Source organism: Zalophus californianus, chromosome 5 (genome assembly GCF_009762305.2).
Source record: "Zalophus californianus isolate mZalCal1 chromosome 5, mZalCal1.pri.v2, whole genome shotgun sequence".
Classification (NCBI taxonomy): Eukaryota; Metazoa; Chordata; class Mammalia; order Carnivora; family Otariidae; genus Zalophus; species Zalophus californianus.
In genome coordinates, this window is record NC_045599.1 from 92,635,432 (window position 1) to 92,656,924 (window position 21,493).

Consider the following 21,493-nt stretch of genomic DNA (forward strand, 5'->3'; position numbering starts at 1 on the left):
CTTTGCCCCCTTCCCTACCCTCCTTCCCCCAAGCATCAAGCACCATGATCACCCTTTGGGATAGGACATGGAGATTTCTCCTCACTCTAGACGACTGTACAGCCATGGAAGGAGAGGATGCAAGGGGGTGGGGGGAAAGGTGGCCATCCTTGCTTAGCCTCAGGAAGGCTCTGGCACAGCTGAAGGAGCCAGGCCAGCCACCAGCCCCTACCCCCTCTAGGGTTTATACCTCCTTACCCAGGGATGACTCAGATGCTGAGGAGGACTGGTTGACACTGAAGGCCATATCAGAATCGCTATCATCCTGGGAGCCGCTGAGGGACCCTGATGGGGACGTGGTCGCAGGGCTGGACTGCAAGGTGCCTGAGACCAAAGACACTCCATCAGGGGCGGTGGAAGGTGAGTCCTATTCTGCTAGTCCCTGGCTCTTCACTCTTTTGCACCTTAGCTTCCCCATCTGTCTAATGGGGGGATAAGAGTTATCTCCCAGGTTTCTACTAAGGATTGATGGAATTGTACATGTGTGGTGGACACCTATTCTTTGCCCGCTCAGCCTCCATTCCTTTTTATTTCAGAAACAGTACCAGGATTTTTTGTTGGGGCACTTACTTCACCCTCACTCACATGATCCAGGCCAGGCCAAAAAGAACTTCCACCCCTTGGTCTCAATGATGGTTTAGGTAAGGCTACATAACCCAGTGAAGGTCAAAGAGGTCTTCATGAGAACACTACAACTGTTGGGAAAGAAGGGACGCATCCATTGGGAGGTAGGTCTGGCACTGTAGCGCCTGCCTGAGAGTGAAGCCAACATAGGGGAAAGTGAGCTTTGGGGATGGGATCCTGATGACATGCTTTTAAAACCTCGACCCATCTATTCCTGAATCCATCCAATATACTCCCAGACTTTTGAGGTATGTGTACCCATACATTTCCCTTTCAGTTTAGGGCACTTTGGGGTTTTGTCACTTGCAACTACAAGATTCCTGACTAGTAGTAGTCAACACGAATGAGTTTTCTCCCTTATGTTCACTGCTGGTTCATATAATAATGGGTTATTTCTTAGGTGAGAGAGATGTTCCTTCCCTTACCCTACTTGAGGATGGATGGACAGATAATGCAGTGTCAGGGTTGCTGTCAGGTAGAAATCAAGAGGGCAAGTCCCTGGCCTCCAAAAGAAGTCACTTCCATTCTACCTTCTCTTCCTGACCACTCAAGGACTCATCCTGGTTCCTCTGGAGGTAGGTGCTGGGGAGGAGGGTAAGGAAGACTGATTCTAGGCTTAGTTCTTGCCAAAGCCCCAGTGGGAACTTAGGCAACTCATCTCAGGGTAAATGGTGACTATGTCTTGTCATTCCTTAAAAAACAAAAACAAAACCCAACAAACGATACCACTGCTTCCTTGTTCCTCCTCTGCCTGCCAACAGCAGTCATTGTTGTTACTACGCATTAAACATGCTGAAGGTGGCAGGCACCTGCTGAAAGCATTATATGCACCTCATCATTTCATCCTCATGACAATGCCAGGATGCAGTTAATTGCTCCCTCTGTACACAAAAGGAATCCAAGGCTCAGAGAGGGTCTGTGATTTGCCCAACATCTCCATGGCTGACCAGCTATGTGACTGGGACAGTCAGTTAATCTCTATGTACTCCAATCTGCTTATCTGTGGATGGGATAATGATTTTGGTTTCATAGAGGCATCAGGAGTATAAAATTGAATGAGATAACATGAAATGTTCATCCTTTCTGTTACCATTTGGACTGACTTCTTGAATCATGAAAATGGAGCTGTGCTCTCTGGGAACCTTCCCTGACCACCACCTCCATTCTACCAAATGGGAGAGAAGCCCCTCTGCAGTGGCCCACATCACACGGTGCGGCTTTCCATTCAGGTGTGTCTGTAAGCTCCTGCGGGGCATGGCCTATGTCCTGTCCTCTGCCGTGCTCCATCCTGGAGCCCAGGGCCTGGCCCACAGCTGGTGGGTGCTCCGTGTCTACTGGTGGCATGAATGAAGGCAAAATCATGTCAAAATAAGATGATTCAAGGCTCCATCCCATTTTCTGTGGACGCTGTTATTCTGATGTCCTCTTTTAAGTGTAGTTGTGTTTACTTTTTCTCCTACAACTTACATGCCTCATGTATGTAAAAAATAAATATGTGATATAGGTCATAACAGAAATAAAAATTACACTGACCATTTACCGACTGCATAAAGCCTTCCAGGCCCTGACCCCAGTGGGAACTGAGGTCCGCGTTGGCAAAGTGTGGGCTTAAGAGCAGCAACATGGACATCCCTGGGACACTTGTTAGAACCGTATTTCGGGGCTGCCCCTACTAAATCAGAAACTCTGGGTGGAGGCGGAAGGGTGCTCATACGCGTTCAAGCCTGGGAAGCGCGCCTGGGCCTCAGTGGTGTGGCTCGAGCTACCCAGCGGCGGCCCCGTGCTATGCGCGCGGTCGGTCGGGGAACTCACCGAGGAGGCGCAGCTGGCCGGCGGCGCCGCCGCGCACGGCGAAGAAGGCCCAGAGCGCCTGCGTGGTGTCGACGCACAGCAGGCGGCCGCGCGGGCGCCCGTTGACGCCCAGGAGCACGTCGCCGCCGGGCCGCAGCGTGAAGCTGAGTGCGTCGCCGCCGCTCGGCACGGGCCCGGCACGCGCAACCACCCAGTACTCCTTGCGGTCGAGCAGCGCGTCGGGGTCGGCTGGCAGCTCCGCTGGTCGGAGCCCGCCCGGGTCGCACGACGTGATGCCGAAGGCCAGCGCGCCGGGCGCCGCCAGCCCCGGGCGGCCCACCTCCACGAAGAGGCTTTCGCCGGGTCGCAGCGGGCGTTCGGAGAAGACAAGCGTGCGGCCGCCGTCGGGCCGCGGCGCGCAGGCCACTTTGCGGTCGGCGGACAGGCTCACGTCGGGTCCGCGCGTCGCGTGGAAGCGCAGGTCAGCCTCGAGCAGCGCCGGCGACGATGCGGGCCGCGGGCGCTCGCGAGGCCCGCACGGGATGGCGGCGGCCGAGGCGTCGGCGGGCAGCGGGCCCGGGGCGCGGCCCAGCGCCAGGTGACCCAACTTGGCCACCACCTGGTTGTTCTCGAGCTCGTTGTTGTCGAAGTTGGCGGCGTCGTGGCTGCTGGGCGGCAGGCAGGCGCTGAAGCGGGCCTGGCTGAGGCGCGCGGGCGTCAGCGTGTCGGCGAATGCGCTCTCTGCCCCAGGGCAGAAGGGGGGTGGTGAGGGTGCGGGCCGCCGGTGGGGAGCCCCCGGCCACCCGCAGGCCTCGGTCCGCCCCCTCTCTCCCGCCCCCTCCCCACAGCCCCTCACTTTTTTCTAGTTCACGTGTATATTGATTCAAGAACCACAGGTGCACAGAATCTGAGTAAGCACAATCCTGTGTGACTTCTCTTTGGGATGGGCAGATAAGGCCCTTTCTCCGTTTATTCCTTCCTTCGTCCCTCCATCCCTCCTTCCTTCCTTCACTCTTCCTCCCTCCTTCTTCCTTACCCCACTCCAGAGGTTTTCTCATACTTTGGAAGATGTGAAAACCCTTTATTGTTGGCCTCCCCAACTAGAACATAAGCTCCAAGAAGTGAATCCTTCTGCTCTTGGTGGCCTTATATGACAGGCGCTATTTTAAGCTCCCTTCGCGTGTTATCTGAGTCCTCACACAACCTGTGAGGTGTGTTCTGTTACTACCAGCCATTTCACAAAGAAGGGAGGTGAGGCACAGAGGGGTTAAAGAATGCGACTAAGGTCACACAGCAACTGGCAAAGCCACAACGAGAACCCAGGCTCTTCAACACGTGCTGACTCTGAAAGAAGGGAGCACAGAGCCCAGTGCCTGGGTGCTGCACAAACATTGAATATGTTAGCTTTCTGCAAGAGATGACCTCATTTTATGGGACAGAAAACTAAGAGTTTTAAGTCACCGTCATGAAAATATTTTTGAATAATTTTTAGTGGGATGGAAACATGTTCTTGATACTACATATTATATAGTTAAGTAAAAAAACAAAATAGTGTTTCATTTAGGTAATACAGGTCTTCATACTTTGGTAGGTTACTTGTCGATTGTCTCCCCAACTAAAATGTGAGTCCTTGCCTGTCTGTTCACCACCACCTTCTCAGGGCTTAGCAGGGTTCTGGGCAAAGAACCTTCATTCTTTATTGTATGAATAAATGAATGAACGAGGTTTCTAGAAGACTGCCACTCTGAGTAACAAATCAGGGAAAGAAAGAAACAGTCATTAAAGTATTGTGAAGTTTTTTTAGTGATAAAAATATTCTCATTAACCATAATAAGTAAAGCAAGAAAGTGTTTTTCAAACTTCTGTAACTAGACCCCTGTAGCTAAGATTTGTCATTCTGTAATTTATATCATGGAAAAAACCATTTCTTCCTCTTTAGTTTTCCAAATATAAAATTAAGTCATAATAGTGAATATGCTTTTTCAAAAAGCATGCCCTAGGCCCTAGTGAGAGTCTGATAAGTTACTCCCTACGCCACCTGCAGAAATCCACAGGGCAGATTTTGTAAACTGGCCGTCCACGTTCTGACCTGGCTCACAGAACTGTTTGTTTGGCCTACTGGTATATTATCCAGTATTTATATAATAAATATGTATATTACAAGTCTTATCAGAAAACCCCAATATTTTAAAAAATCTTTTTCAATTACTAGTTAATAATGTGGGAAAACACCAATGATATAAATTATGTGAACAAAAGAAAATACAAAACAATATATTATTTGATTCCAATGGTGTGGGAAATGTATGTATAGGATGCATAGGAAAAATACAGGAAGGATATACATAACAATGTGAGGGTGGTTATCTCTGGATGGAAATTTGCTTCTTTACAGTTTTTAGATTTTCTCACTTTTCTCTAGTGAACATGTATTGGTTTTGTAATCAGAAAAAAAGGCACATATAAAAGACTAAAACAAGGTTTTCTGTTTTTTTTGTGTTTTTTAAGACATTTTAGATAAGTGGATGTTTCTGGTATAGCATCCACTTCTGGTGGAGCCTCCTGGTGTGATGCACTCTCCCAGGGCTCTCTGTCCTACGCATCCTGCTGGGCCAAGCCAAAAGGCACTGGCCGTGGCTCGCCCTGGGTCTCTGCCCTTGCCAGCGTCTGCTTCTGTCCCCCACCCCAGTGCTCCTCCTCCTTGCCCCACCAGCTCTACATAGGAGTCCATCCTTCAGTGCAGCATTCTAATTAAGAGCATGTCCTGTGGAGACGGTTCAAGTCCTAGGTTCAGCCCTTCCTGGCTTTGTGACTTTAGGTAAGTCAATGTCTCAGAGCCTCAGCTTCCTCAGCTTAAAATGGAACAATCCTGGTCCCCCTCCCTCAGGTTTACAGAGATGAAATTAGATGTTTTTATGAATAGTGTAGCACAGAACATGGGACAAAGTAAGTGCTCAAAACATGTTAATTATCATTATTCCTTCAATGTTTTTTTGAACAAAATGTATAGAGCACTTGCCATGTGCCAAATGCTGTGCTGGGTGCTGGGTGAAGAGAGGTGAACAAGCAAGCACAGCTCCTGTGTCCATGGAACTCCCAGTGGGAGAGACAGACTTTAATGAAGCATCGGACATAAAACTGTGTAAGTACAAACTGTGATGAGTGCTACTAAGAGCCACCGTCCTGCACGGCTCTTTAAAATGAGCATGTTTCAGTGGGGGAACTCAGACTCTGAAAGGCATGGTGAGTTACTCCACGTCACGCAACCAGAGAGTCACGGGACTGGAGTTCTGAGTGTAAAAGGGGAACTTGGTCAGAAGTGAGGCCACAACGGGTCTTTGTGACAGTGAAGATGGAGTGAAGACCTGAAGGCCAAGGGGGTAGAGTGGTGCCTGGAAAGTGGGGTATAACCATTCCAGGCAGAAGGAATAGATTGTGTGAAGGAACAGCATTTCTGAAGTGAAAGCTGAATCTGCGAGCCTGGTGTAACAACATATGTGACAGCATTTAGCCTGATACCTGGCACACAGCAGCCCCTCAGAAAAGGTTGGTTCTCCTCACTTATCTCTATGCAAGGAGCTTTGTCCCCATCAGGCATTGTCCCTGAGTGAGACAGGCCCAAGACGGCACAGTGCTGGCCTAGGCCTGACACTTCAGAATCCACCTCTCAAAAGATTCTCTGTGGAGAACCAGAAATCCCACAATACCAAGAGGCCCCCAAGGGAGCTTATCAAGACTTCCTAACTTCTAACCTGTGATTTGCCTCCAAACTCTCTAGACCTGATGAAAGTATATACAGATATTTTTTTGAGACCCTACCTACCAGATGCAGTTCCGTGCATTATCCCTATCAGTCCTCACCACTATCTCATGTAGCTCTGTAAAGTGGGCACTTTTCACAGCGGGAGAGCACCGAGGCTCTGAGAAGTGGAGCGAGTTATTTAAGGTCGCACAGCCAGGGGTGACATTAATGGGATTCCTTCTCAGGCTATAGGACTCCAAAACCAGATCCCCTGACCACTAGCAGTACTGCATCCAAAGTTCACCTTTGTTCCACTCTTAGAGCTGCCAGCACGTGGACTCAGCCTCCAGCCAAGTGGCTCTTGGAGTTGCAGTCCCCACGAGTCTAATATGACCCCTAAGAGAATGAGTCCGACAGGTCTGCCCCCACCCCAAACATCTGAATAGCAGTCCCAGGCCAGGCACAGGGGAGACTGGGGTGGCTAGGATTGGCTCCACAACCTCCCACTCTCCCTGGGCCATGTCCAGAGCCTGGCTCTGGATCTGGGAGAAAGCTGGATTCTTTCCTTTCCCTAGCTCTCTCAGGTCAAATATGTCTGGGACTGGAAGTAGAACAGAATTTATGTCTCAAGAGAAACCATATTTGTGTGAAGACGAAAGAAGCCTAGAAGAATTAGAGAAAGGGCCATCCATCAGTCACTTCATTATCTCCAAAGGTGATTCAGGATATGCACTAGAGGCAGAAGGGGCAGGGTATGCTGGCAGAATGGATGTAAGGCAAGGAAAAGAGGAATCAGGAATGACTCCTGAGGTTTTGGACCAGTCAACCAAGTGAGTGGTGCCCTTCAATGACAGTGGGGATGGCTGCCTGAATGTGTTCGGTGTGGAATGCCTTTTGGATGGCAGGAGGAGATGTGAGTAGGTAGAGGGAAGTCTGGACTTCAAGGGAGGCATCAGGGCTGGGAATATGGACTTGGGAGCCAACATCCTAAAAATGGGATTCAAGGCCTGGTGACAGGCTTGGATCATCATCTGGAGAAAGGGTAGATGGGAGAAATGGTCTTGCTTTATGATGGCTTGTTAAACTCCACAGATGTTTTGTACACTTTTCTACGTGCATATTGTATTACATGACAGAGAAGAAAGCTGACAATAGAACCCTGGGGTTCTCAGCATATGGAGACAGGCAGGGAAGGAGCCAAAAAAAGAAGCCAAGGAGGAGCAGCCCAGGGAGGCAAGAGGAAAACCAGAGACTTGTGAAGCCAGGAGGCATGAGCAGGTCAGAGAGGCAGGGAGAGATCACCTGTGCCAAAAGTGAGAGGCCAGGTAAGAGGAAGAGGCTGAGCTCTGGATCTGGCAGCCTGAAGTCTGGTGAGATAATGAGGACAGCTTGGGAGCAGCCAGACTTCAGTGCATGAGGCAGGAATTGGATAAAATCATTGTGAGGAGGTGCATGAGCTCCAGCTACCCCATGTGTCACTGCTGCAGTTGGGAACAATTTTCTTCAAAGTACCTGGTGGTGAACTTAACCCAGGAGAAGATGAAATTGAAGGACTAAAATGCTGACAGAGATACTGGTCATCAAGATCAAGTCCTGCCAGACTGGGTCATTGCTAATTGCATTGGTAACTGGTAGAGACCAAATTTAAACCTCCTCAGTATCCATTTTTTCCTGTACATATTACAAAGCCTAAGGAACATAAGTTGTTTTTGGTTCAACTTCAAGAGGAAGCCTTGTTTATAGTCCCTAAAAATTACAAGCTGGTAGTTATATCATTGTTTGAATTGTATGACAATGCACCAGACTTATGGATCCATCATTTCTTGTCTCCTTCAACTTCTGAACAGGTTCAGTTTTATATACAGCTGAATTCTGTGCAGTGGTGAAACAAGCAAACAGCCATACACAGTGTAGAATAAACATGGTAGAAAAGTCTTTGGGGGGGTTATTTCTTTCCCACTCCCCAAATTGCTATCCACTTTCTACTGTTTGAATAGTAGAGTTAATGTGGAGAACCATATTATACATGGCCACGTATCCATATATATATAAATGGTATAAACAAATGTGATATATAATTTACTACTGTTTCTGCTTGTACTTCTTTGTACATTAAAGTGGACTTCTTTATTTTAAATTTCACATTAAACTTTTAAAATTAAAAAATACATATTACTGGGATGAGCTAAAGAGGATTGGGATGAGGGAGGTGGAGAGGGTGGCAAAGATATTTTTGAGAAACTTTTGCTCTGAAGAAAGCAGGGAAATGAGAAAGTAGCTGGTGGAGGAGATTGCCAACGGCATTTACAAATATATATATATATATATATTTACTTATTTGAGAAAGCACGAGCCAGAGGAATGGAGGGAGAATCTCAAGCAGACTCCATGCTGAGCACAGAGCCCAACATGGGGCTCAGTCACATGACCCTGAGATCATGATTTGAACCGAGATCAAAAGTCAGAAGCTTGACCAAATGAGCCACGCAGGTGCCCTAAGGAGATATATATATATATATATATATATATATATATATTTTAATGGAAACCAGACCTCTTGTGTGTGCTCATGGGAATGATTTTGTGGGGAGGGAGAAAGTGAGGGTGGAGAAAGGGACAAATGATAAATGATAGGAGCAATGTCTCCAAAGAGGCAGGAGGTACAGGAGCAGAGCTCCTTCAGCCCTGGCCACAGGAGGGCTTACAGCAGGGCAGGGGTATTGGGGCTTTAGAAGGAAAGATGCAGATGCCAGGTCTGTGGGCCACTGAGCCCATGCTTTTCCAACGGAAGAAGACTGGACCAGGGGAGACAGGCCTCCATTGGACCCTGTCTGGTCCTGGATGTGACTTCAGTTTCCTTCTGTAATGTGAGGACCTTCACCCCTGTCTCATAGGTCCATGGGAAAGGTTAATGACAGATCTGTGGAATAACAATGTACTTGGCCCTGTGCCTGGCACAGAGTAGGCCCTCAGGAGCCTGGGAAACCACATTCCTTCAGGCCACCCTGCCAGGCAAATACCTTACTATCAGGCAGGGAGTTGGATGCTGGCCTAGACTGGAGAGAATACATAAACTGCAAAAGCCAGTTTCCCTGTGCTGCTCCCCACTGAGGCTCTGGATGAAGCCACCTGCAGCCATTCCTTCTGTGTGATGTGGGGTGCTCACAGGTCCCATGCTGAGGCACCCCCCCCCCAGGGTCCTGGGCCCAACCCCCCCCCCTTATCATGACCACTTATCAGCTGGGTGACCTTGGGCAAGTCCCTGCCTCTCTCTAGGGCTCAGTTTACTCATTTGAAGCATGGGGTGGCACATTTGACCTCTAGGCCCTGCATCTGGATCCATAAGTTCAAGTCTTTGTCAAACGCTTTATTCATAACGCTAATAAAAAACAAACATGAACTCTAGCACCACCAACTGATAGGTAACCCTGGCCAAATTATCCATCCATGCAGGGTCTGCAATGGGGATGATGCTATTTCCTGCCTCAGAGTGTTCTAGTGAGGACTGGAAAACATCACTCAGGTAAAGTTTCTGGCATAGTTCCTGGTGCATAGTAGGTAACTAAATTAATGAAGGGGCTCAAGGCTTTCAAAAAGGGTAAATGACTCCCTTACAAGGCCTATATAGAGCTACTGTTCTGGGTGTATGACATCTTATCCCCCTTCTTCAGGTCCCGGCACCCGGCTTTTCTTCTAAGAGAACTGCCCCCACACCCACCTCCCAATTCCACCGATTACCTTGAGGAGGAGGCCTTAACTTGGCCAGTCACTGTATCACATCCTCCTGGCAGTGGAGAGCAATGAGGCTAAACCTTGAACTTTAGCTAGACCTTGTAGGAAAGCAGCTGTCCTGCTAGATATGTTAATCTGGTGGGATGAGGGACATGGGAATGGAGCTGCTGGTGCCCCCCCCACCCACCGCCCTCCACCTCCAAAAGGCATTCCAGCTGAGGATGATGCTAATAAAGATGACAGCAGGGCAAGAAATAAAGGCAGGCCAATATTTCAGGTGCTGTTCATTGGACCCCTGCATCAAGCCAGCCTTACAGGCAGTCGTTCCCCTGAATTTTCAGTCACATGAGACATTAATTTTTTTTCCTTGCTTAAGCAAGATTGAACTGGTTTTTGACACTTAAAACCAAAGATTTCTGACAACATAGCCCACAATGCCATGGCCTTGGACTGGTGTTGCTTATTTGATCTGACCAGCCTTCCACCACTGGACAGAGGAAGGACAAAAGGGCTATATGACAGTGACCACTACTGAGTCGTCTGTAAGAGGGACGGAGGTGCCTCAGGACATGTGGCCTGAACTCCAGAGCTCCAGGAAAGAGCTTCTCAGAGGAGCCAGGGAGAGGAGGGGGAAACCTGGCCATACCTGCCTCTCCTAACTAGTAATTCAACAGAATGTCATTTGCCTGGGCTCAGCCCCTTCTCTTTGGCCCAGAGGAGCATCTAGAGAAATCATAGGTTCTCAAGATGGCCCACTCCGGGATCCAGCAAGGCCATCCTGGTCTGTGCCCCAGAGAATGGGAAACCCCAGAAGCCACAGTACAGCCTCGTGGGAGAGTGTGCCCTGCAATGTAGTTTGCTTGGGTCGGGGGACTGGTGGCGCCCTAGTCCATCAGTGCAGGAGCTGCTAGGAAACAAGAAACCAGACAGATCTAAAAATGGGGCAAGTGAAAAAAGAACAATGGAGTGATTCTTTGCCCAGTCCCATGCATGTAAAACTCTACTATTTTTTTTTTAAATACTAAACACTTTTTTAATACTAAACACTATCTGGGCAGGGGAAGGGGTGAATGGGAATTTAGAGTAGGGGCTGGGGGTGAAGTAGAAAAGTCAAACAAGAGAAGGGGCTTTTGTGGTCCAGGGATGACCCCCATGCCTTGATCTGACATGTCTGAAGAACTCAGCTCGGCACCCAGCAGGGAGGAGAAATAGGCACTTGTGCAAAGGCGACTGTTGTGGTCACAAGCCTGGCTACGTCCTGGGATCACCTGAAGAGCCTTAAGAGATCTAGATGCCTGGGGGCCACTCCCCAAAGCTCTGATCGAATTGGTCTGGATGCAGCCACAGCTGAGAACCACTGAACTAACGACAGACGGGTGCATTGGGGTTCTAATCCTGGCTCTGCCACTCACAAACTTGGTGGTTTTAGGCAAGTCACTTCCCTTCTCTGAGTCCTGAAGTCTTTATCTAAAGGGGCTAAATCCCCTGTCTTGAGGAGAGAATGAGCAGGTCACAAGAGAAGGCACCCCAGACACCGGGGTCTGCAGATGGACCCCCTTGCAGGAGGATGCTGGGCTAGGAACATAAATCCATCAAGTGAAAGAAATACATGAGGCCTATGAACCTTTTTCTTTCTGAGACTTAACTTTAGCTCAAGTTCCAGGACAAATAAAGCGTCCCCCTGTCCCACAAGACGGGGGGATGATGTTTCTCAGATAAGGGGTGCCAGATAAAATCCGGGATGCCCAGTGACATTCGAATTTCAGAAAAACAAATGCTTTTATAAGTATGGCCCAAATATTATATGGGACATACTTGCAGTAAAAAATTATTTTTCTGAAATTCACATGTAACGAGGTGTCCTGTATTTTTATTTATTCAATTTGACAAGCTTACTTAGATGACACTTGAGCTTGTCGGTTTTCAGTCTTTATCTACTGGTCTGAGAGAAGTGAGGGATGGGTGAGGGGTCTCTATTCTGGAGTTTTCCATTCTGGAGTTTCACGGCTGACAATCTCTAAAGGAACTATGTCACCTTCTTGTTCCTTGTGAGGAAAAGGAGATCAGAGGGCTCCGGATTGCACAAACACTGGCTGCCTGGTATTTATCCACTTCGTACCTTAGACACCATCATTAGAAAGCCCAGTTCTAAGAATTGGGAGAGGGAGATCCCACTTAGGGTGGGATTTCTGTGGTTCTCATGTTGCCTCACCCCTGTTGCCAGCAGCAGTAGGGTATCTGTTGCCTGAACTCAAGCCATAAAAATCATAAAAACTTAGCTTTCTTATTTTTATTATAAGTTTTTTTTTTTCCTGATCATGAGTCATTAGTAACTTTGGTGGTAGTGGTGGGGATCACCCATAATCCCTTTACCCAGATATCCCCAATGTCAATTTACTCTTCCCCTGGGAAGGAAACATTAAGCTTTGATCACATGCCAGAAACTTCCCCATTATCTCATGTAACCTTCAGAAAGAAAAATAACTTTATTGCCCTTTCTCATTGTAAAAGCACTATAAGCTCTTCACACATTTTTTTTTTTGTAAAGTAACTCACAGATGTATAAAGAAATGAAATTCACCTAGAATCCTATCACTCAGAAATGGAATTCCTTTGAATCTCACTCGTAAACCTGGTCCTGTAGCACAGGGCTTCCTATCAACCAGCACATCTCCGGCACTACCTGAAGATAAGGAAACGGAGGATCACGTCAACCACGTTACACCAGTATTCCAGGGGGTTCTCTCCCTTTCCTCCAAGGGGCTTGGGGCATTAAAGGGGGCTCAATAAAAGTTTGCTAAGTGAACAAATGAATGGGGGAAGAGTCCATGACTCCTCACAGGTTTATTCAGATTAAGTCATCAAAGGCTCCTTCCAGTTTGTATTTTCAGAAAACCCTAACCCACTTGTGCAAGGTTACGGGGTGTATATGATTTCTTGGTGGTTACCCCAACACATGGGCTATATGAGGGAGCAGGTGAATGAGGTGTGATTGTTTCCCTGCTCTGAACAGAGAGCTCCAAAAAAGAGTGACAGGAGATCTAGGAGGCTTTAGAAACCTACATCTCCTGGAGGTGAAATGCAAAACGTATGGAAAATTCGAGTGTGGGGCAACGTGGTTAAAATGCCCAAGTAAGGCCCCAGCATAACAGGGTGGGTAGCTATTCATAGTCTGGTCTGCCTCAGCCTGGAATTCAGACATGTGCTTAGCCCCACATGCAGATGGGCAGAGATTCTGATTTCTTAGCTGTTATTTCTTGAGTACTTTCTATGTGCCAGGTACTGTGCTGTGGCTCTTTCATATACCCTCATGTCACCCAACAATGCCAGGAGGTAAGTGCTACTGTGAACCCATTTTACAGATGAAGAAACTGAGATGCATAGAGGTTTAGTCACCTGGCCAACCCCACACAGCTGGCAAGTCGAGAGCCAGGTGTGGAACAGAGGTCTGTGTGACTCCCAATCTTCTACTCTTAACCACTCAGAAGTTCTGCCTTCCTTCTTCTGGGGAAGGAGGGCGCAGCTGGGATGCGTGTCTTTTCCCTCCTTGCCCAATGGTGGTGTGGGTAGTAGTGGAGAGCAAGGAGCCTGGGCCAGAGATTTCCCTCAAGGTGCAAGGCAGAAAAACCAGAAACAGCCCAGACATTCAGATACACTAGCTATGGTACATCTACATCATGGAATACTACTCGGCAATTAAAAAGGAACAAACCACTGATTCACACAGCAACAACACGGATGAATCTCAAAATTAATGTGCTGCGATAAAGCAGCCAGACAGAAATGCATGTATACTGTATGATTCCATTTCCATGAAGTTCAAGAATAGGTGCAACTAGTCTATGGTGAAAAATCAGAACACAGGCTGCCTCCAAGAAAGAGGGGAGCTTTCTTGGGTTATGGTTGGTGTATAAATCCGTCCAAACTCAAACTTAAAAAACAAAAACTTTAAATCTGTGTATTTACTGAAGGTAAGTGACAGGTAGGGCTGTGTCCAGATCCCCTGAGAAACCTGATCTCTCTTCACTTCCTCAGAAATCAAGGTTGGGCTGGCTCACATGTAACCTGTGAGTTCAAGAGCTAAGGTCACAAACACAAAGGTCAGTGGTTGCCAGGGGCTGGAGGTAGGGGAGAATGGGGAATGACAGCTGAGGGTATGGGTTTCCCCTTTGGGGAGATGAAAATGTTTTGGAACTAGAGGTGATTGTTTCCAACTGAATGCCACTTAATTGTACACTTTAAAATGGTTGCTTTGATGTTATGTGAATTTTAAATCATTTAAAACAGTAATAAAAGAGGGAAAAAAGGTCTCAAGGGCTTCTTCCCAAAGGATTCTCGCCACCAGGATTTTAACATTAGCGGCTGCCTCCTCCGTTAGGGTCAGGGCTAGCCAGGCTTGTCTGCCTGCCTCCCCAGTGGACCTTGAGCCCCTTAACGGTGGCCACTGTAGATACTCGAGGACTGGGGCATAAATTTGATTGCTGAGTAAGCGGATGTGTGAGTGACTGAATGAGCAAATGAATAAGTACCTGTGTGAATGAATACACGAATGAGTGAGCAAACACATGCATAAGTGAGTGAATGAGTAAGCAAATGAACAAGAGAGTGAAGGAATTAGCCAAGGAATGGACAAAAGACTGAGTGAGTGAATGAGTAAGTACCCGAGGTATGAATGAACCTGAGCCAGGGCCTGGACTCTGGACCCAACCCTTGTGGGTTCCAGTCCTGGCCTTGCAACACAAGTTATTTAACCTCTCCGTGCCTCAGTTTTCTCACCTGTAAAATGAGTATGGCGGGTTGTATTAAAAAAAAAAAAAAAATGTGTAAACTGCTTAGAACAAGGCTTGGCAAAGTGAGCCCTTAGTGTTTGCGAATATTAAAAAACATACACATCCATGCGCACAGAGACCCAGTGCCTGGACGGAGCACGACCTACCGAGGAGCTGCACCTCGTCGGTGATGCCGTAGACGTCGATGAGCGCCCAGAGCGGGCCGCCCACGGCCACGCCGCAGTGGAAGAGCACGGGCTCGCCGTCGTTGACGCTGTAGAACACGCGGCCGTGGCGGTCCGCCCAGTAGGCCAGCACGGTGTCGCGCAGCGCCAGGTTCTCGGGCAGCGCCTTGGCCCAGTAGCCAGGCCGCGTGACAAGGTCGGGGCAGGCATACTTGGGGATGTCCTGGGCGCTCATGAGCGATGGGTCGTGCGCCGTGAAGCCGAAGCGCAGCGCGCCGCTCCAGCCCGGGCGCACGGCCACCAGGCGCAGCCGTACCTGCTCGTACAGCCGGATGGGCCGCTGCGTGAACGTGACGCCGTTGCAAAAGCTGTTGCGTCGAGTGGCCCGGCGTGAGTGGCCATCCAGCCTCACGTTCTTGCCTTTGGCCTGTGCGTGGAAGCGCGGCGCTTCGCCCAGGACTGGGCGCCGCTCGGGGCCGGGGCCACAGCACGGCCGGGTGGCCAGGAGGCGAGCCGGTGGGCTCGGGTCTGCGGGAAGAGACAGGCAGGAGGGTTAGGGCCCCCTCAGAACTCCGCGAACAGGTTCGTCTTTTCATAGTCATTTGCATTTTAAATTCCATCTTAATTAGACCCGTAATAAACTTTGAGAAGTTTCCAGCTACCGCCAGCCTGCCCAAGGCTATCACAACAAAGTCACTATGATCTGTGACTTCGCCTCCCATTTACCCATAGAAAATGAAGGCATTCTTTATAAGCAATGTTGGCTTTTCTAGAACATGCACCTTGGAGGGTTCGTTTCTAAGGGAATTTTGCACCGAAGGACCTGGAGAATCTTGGGAGGGTCTCTTTTCAAAGGAGCTGGCTGCTGGCCACAAACTCAGGTGGCTGAGTGTTGAGGTGGGGGCTTCATCATTACCACCTGTCCTCCTCCATCCCAGGGGCAGTTACTGGCTCCGGCAGCCTGGGAGATGGCAGGGTGGGTCATTACTGCACGAGTCTCTGCTGCTCATTCACAACAGCAGCTGAGTACAATTTTCATGGCAAGTGCTTATAAATCGCAGGCAACTCCTGGCATACAGTGGTCTGTATTCGTGGCAGAAGAATAGCCACCTCAGGGAATGAGAGGCCACCGCCGGGACCACTCCTCCCACACCCAACCATGGGGTTCACTGTGCTCTGGGCACGTTGCTGGGCTTCCATTAATACTGAGACTAATGGGAGCGAGGACAGGGGAAAATGAAGAGAGATGTGACGATGAGGCAAGCAAGCCATGGCTCCCCTCCCCAAGCCCGTGGGGGAGGATGCCCCAGTTAGGAGGTAGAAAGCCATGCTGCCAAGCCGGAGGCCCCTCTCTAAACAGAAGCCAGTGATCCCCAGAAGACAAAATACAAGGACTGAAGCCAAGGTCCTGCATAAGAAAAACAAACCAACTTAAGGGACTTTAATCATTCATTCATTTAACAAATGTCTAGTGAGTACCTAGTGTGTGCCAGGCACCATGCTAGGCACTGTCACCAAGAGGGATAAGGTTCCCACTCTGATAGAGTGGGCATTCTGGGGCAGGGGGCAAAGTCAGAAAAAAAGTAAAACATACTCTACCTGGTGGGAGGCACTACAGAGAAAAATGCAGTCAGGAGGTGGGGGAGAGAGAAGTATTAGGATTCTCACAGAGGGCCTCTCTAAGCGGTGACTTTTGAGCAGAGGTGAAGGGAGTGAGCCATGAGGGTAGCTGGAGGAAGAGCTTTGCGGGCACGGGAACAACACGTGCAAAGACCCTGAGGCGGGAATTAGCTGGTGTGGCTGCGAAACAGCAAGGCAGCCAGCTGGGGTGGTGTGAGCAGGTGGGGGAGGTGGAGGCAAATGAGAGCAGGGCCCGAGCAGTGAGGGGTGGCAGGGAGGGAGGGGGTGCCATGGTCGCCGCTTGTTTCTTCTTGAGCCAGTTTATCCTATGTGAGAGGGACATTATTGGGGGTTTCGGGCCGAGAAGTGGTGAGACTGCTCAGGCTGCTGTGTGGAGAGGGGACTATTGGCAGGGGCGTGGCCGAGGAAGCTGGGGGCTAGGGCAAGGCCACTGGATTATCCCAGGCACAGATGATGAAGGCTGAGATTGGGAGGTGGGGAGGTACCTGTAAAGGTGGTGAGAAGGGGTCAGATTCTGGGTGTGTTTCGAAGGTAGTAGAGATTTGGAGTTTTGGGGTTTTAATGAGAGACGAAACATTCCGTGTACTTGCTTCGGATGGTTAAAATATAGTGAATAAATAAGACAAATAATGGATACTTGACGGGGAAGCAGAGAGGTGGTGAGGAGGGATCGGGTGATACTAGGGTTGGATCCTGGAGGGCAGGGGCTTTTCCTTTTCATCTTTGATTCTCCCCTGCTCAGCAGGGCCCAGGCACACACCAGGCACTTGATAAAAGCCCCCTGCCGCCTCTGTTATGTTAGAATTAGAGCAGACCTCAGAAGTCATCTCTGATAAGCCCATTTTACAGGTGGGGAAATGGGCCCAAAGAGGGACGGGGGCCTGCCAATTTCAAAGTCAGTGGGCATCTGGGCAGGCCGCCTCTGAGGCAGGAGGCAGAAGGGCAGAGGTTACTTTCACCCAAGGAGGATAAGGAGAGCACTCTTTGGCTTATAAGCCAGGTTGAGCTAGGTTTCTGATTTTTGCAGCCCAAACTGTCTTGATTGGTAGGAACCTTGTACGGGACAGGAGGGAGAGGGGACCACGAAGGGCTTTCCGCAGAGCAGGCCCAGCACTGCCTGCTAGGGAGGGGCCCCCAGGCAGTGCAGAGGGTGGACCCAAGAGCCACACGGCGGGTCATCTCCAGAAGCAAAAGATAAGAGCAAGGGCCCACTGGAGAGCTATTTCGGAGGACAAAAATCAAACAAGTCGGGGAAATGTGACCTGGTGTAAACCATCAGGAGAGGCCGCCCAGGGACCACAGGGCCCGCCCAGGGACCACAGAGCCCACGTTCTCCATGAACGCTGTAGCCTTGTGCAAGCCACCCAGCTTCTCTGGGCTGTAGCTTCCTCCTGTGTCCACAGGCCAAATCCTCCCCAAGGTCCCCACAGCTGACACACTCTCCAGGGAACATTAAATATGACCACAGATCAAAAGTCCTTCTGAGCACCAAAGCCCACAAGCCACGGTTATGTGATTACTTTCCTCTCCCCCTGACATCACTGCTGTTTCCCCATCCTCTCTCAACTGGAGAATTTCTTTACCAAACAGCTTGGGAATCCTAAGTAGATGTCCTTTCAGAGCGACCTGGTGGTTGAAATGAACGCTGGCTGGGGAGACACACTGCTTTGTTTCTACAAGGGGAAGGTTCCTGTAAAACCAGCGATATGTTAGGACAGAACACAGCCAAGTGACCTGCGAAGTTTACATGTTGAATCTTGATTGTACGATCCAACTTCCTTCAGGGAGTGAGGGATAAGCACTCTTTCTACCCCATCAGAGGCCAGTGCCCTGACATGAGGTAAAAAGACCAGAGTGAGTGTCTGAGGATGTGTTATTTATACAAATTGAAAATGCTTAAGATGAAAGAACAGTAATAAGCAGTCTCCAAATTGTACACCACCAACTGCTTTTAGCTCGGCTCAGGGAAAGTGGCTTCTATAAGAAACAGAGAAATGCAAATGCGGGCTCCAGGGGCCCCGCAGAACATCCTAGTTCAGAGATGTTAACGGAAAACCTGACGTTTAAACACCACAGCCACGTGATAGAAAGTTCTGTGAGGAAGAGGAAACTCCCTCCTTTCTCCCTACCTTCACAGCCTAACTCACATGGCATTTCCCATGGTCTCTGCACGGCCCTCATCCACGAAGAGCCCCTGGCTGTGCCCTCCCTGTGTGCTATGCCTCAGGCCAGAGGTCTTCTGGGACATGGGATTGTAACTACTTCTCAAAATCCTTCACCTGCAGGATTTTCTAGGCGAGAAACAAAACTCCAGGCAGCAGAGACACTTCCCCCTCAGCTTCAGGAAGCAGTGTAGAGATGTCAACCCAGCAATGTCTGATCCCAAACCAGCGTTCTCTCCTCCAGTCCCAGCCTGTTTCCACAAGCGGTGCGGAAGTACTGAGTACTAAGTAGTCCTGAGCACCTTTTCCAACTTCACTGCAGTCAGAGCCCGCATCCAGGTTTGCTTCCTGCCTTTTTGTTTTCTAACTCAGAATTACATAAAAAGCATTTTCCCCACATGGCTCCTGAACACTCACAGTGCTTAGGTTTCGTGGCTGCAGAATATTCCATCAAGGGCCACAGTGTCCCCCACCGTTCCCCTCCTGGGGATCACTTCAGCTGTTCCCCCCCAAATGGCCAAGTCTGTAGGCACAGAGGTTCCTAGGTGCTGGCACCAGCACCAGATTCAAACGGGCACGCTGTCACTGGTGAGAAAACCTTCTGCCAGGAAGAGGCCCCCACACCATGCCAGGGAACAGGCCCCAGGCCCCTTCCTTCCACCAAAGGCTGAGCACCCGCTGGCCTTGTGAGGTGCCGCCTATGGCCAGGGAGCCCCCTCCTCTTCTGGCTAGGAATCAGACCTGGGCACTCTAAGGACAAGGCAGGGCGGAGGGGGTCTTGTGAGGTGGGAGCCCAGGAGACCTCTGCAGTAGCTTAGCAGGGAGCAGGAGACATTCCAGGCCCAATGTCACAGTTGACCAAAGGCTGCTCCAGCCCTGCCAAGACCAGAGGGGAGGGTCTTTCTGGCGTTTCGTCACGGAAGCAATGCCTGGACTCTAAATGTAGGGGCAGAGATTGAGGGGGGTGGCACTGAGTGGCTGTGGACAGTTAGGGAGGACGGGACTCTATTCTGACTGTTGTCACTGCCCAGCCTTGGACAAGTCCTTTGGTTAGACAGGTAGACATGAGAGCAGCTCGGGTGGTGGCTAATGCGCTTTTCCCGCATCTGTGGTTTAGAACACCCCTCATGGGCTCTGGGTTCGAGCCTGTGCTTTGCTGCTCATTTGCCTGGGGGCCCTGGGCAGTCACATCACTTCCCAGCACTGCAGTTTTTCATCTGGAATGGCACGTGACCTTAGACCCCTGTCTCGGGCTGCTGAGAGGCTGGAAGAGCGCAGAGAGATCGGGCAGAAATCCTGGCACATTGTAGATGATCACTAAATGTTCATTTCCTTCCCCATGGGGACAGCAGATCCAACTCCTGGGTGAGCCCTTCACCTCCATCCCTCCCAGAGTTTCATTTCCTGAATCTCAGTGTGAGAGGCCGTTAAAGAGAACATAGGCTTGCAGTCAGACAGATCTGGGTTTAAATTCTGTTTTGTCATTTCATAGCGGTGTGATATTAAGGTCCATGCTTAACTTCTCTGGGTCTCCCCATCCAGCACTACAAAACTGGCAGGAGTCCTCACTACCTGCAAGACCGCTGTGAGGAGTTTGAATTTGCGAGGTAAATCCGTCAGACACGATGCATGGCACGTAGTAGGTATTCACTAAACACATGGTCTCTCCTATTAGTCACCTTACTTTGTTCCTTTGACAAGAAGGTTTCTGATGTCCTTTGACATCAGAGACGTGTCTACTTGTAGGTCTGGGGAAATACATCTGGACATGTTTCTCCGTGGAGGGCTGGTGACCTTGGCCAGGAAAATCCTCTCGAAAACCCTAGGGTGGCCTTCCCTTAGTGTCTGAGGACAGAAGCCCATTTTTAAGCTGTTGCAGCAGTGTCCCAAATGTGCCTCGCTCATTGCCCCAGCCCGGCCTCTCCATTGATATAAAAAGAGCCTGAGCAAATGGCATTTACGGCCAAGAGGATGGCAGGAAGCAGCACTCCAGCTTCTCTGGCCGCTGAGATGACAGCCTCCAGCGTGCTGGCATTCAGCAGATGGCATCCTGGCTGAAATCTGCAGCAGGTTCCGCTCCACAGGGAAAGGGACTTGCCAGCCGGGAGAACGGTCTATTCTGTACCCTCCTTTCACACACAGCCTATTACTGAGCCCCTCTTTGGGCTGGTGAGTGTCCTCTGTTCGATTTAGTCTTTGGGTCCCAAAGACTAATGGGTAGGTTTTTACCACCTTCGTTTGCAGAGGGGGAAACCAAGGTCGCAGAGCTGGGCAGTGGCAGCAGAGGGCCAGGCCTGGGCCCTTCCTCCCACACCCCACCCCTTCTCCAAGGCAGCCCTCTGTAACCACTGGGAGCAGGGGTCGTGGCCCTTGTTAAGGGCTATGAAAGCTGTATAAGCCTTTCTCCCCTAAAAAATACCCGCACTCCGTGCACACAGTTTGGCATACAATTTCAGGGGCTTCCTGGACTCACATACCCTCTAACCTCAGATAGTGCACCTCTGGTGAGAAGTCGCTGGTTCAAGTGACATTTGCCCAGGTCCACAATTCAAATCAATGCTGTTGGCAGTAGGAAGCAACATGGTGTGTGCATGTGTGCGCGTGTGTGTGTGTGTGCGCGCGTGCGCACGTGTGAGCGTATCCTTTAGAGAGGAAAATGCGAGGCTGGTATTGGCAAGGCTTCCCTCCACCCAAAGCAGGACAAGAATATTAGTCTTCTCTGGCAACAGGAAGTACCTTTGCCATTGGTGGGTTCGCAAGTGGGCTAGAAAAAAAAGAACCACCCTTCCCTCACCTCTGCCAAATGGG

At 49.8% G+C, this 21,493-nt stretch overlaps 1 protein-coding gene and 1 pseudogene across 3 annotated transcripts in view; one reads left to right on the forward strand and one right to left on the reverse strand.

The window, feature by feature from the left end:
• The window catches only part of NEURL1B (neuralized E3 ubiquitin protein ligase 1B), a 40,191-nt gene that overhangs the window by 6,881 nt on the left and 11,817 nt on the right, over positions 1 to 21,493 (reverse strand). For 2 of the 3 annotated variants that reach the window (XR_003522260.2, XM_027606626.2), the window contains exons 2-4: positions 14,865 to 15,410; positions 2,476 to 3,195; positions 238 to 363 (exon numbers count right to left, since the gene is read on the reverse strand). Coding sequence is in view for 2 of the 3 variants with exons in the window: in XM_027606626.2 (XP_027462427.1) it covers positions 238 to 363; positions 2,476 to 3,195; positions 14,865 to 15,410 (1,392 nt within the window). In the remaining variant the exon portion in view is untranslated. The remainder of the gene's footprint in view (positions 1 to 237; positions 364 to 2,475; positions 3,196 to 14,864; positions 15,411 to 21,493) is intronic. The other variant, XM_027606627.2, reaches the window with a different exon arrangement.
• LOC113929178 lies at positions 7,467 to 8,297 on the forward strand (annotated as a pseudogene).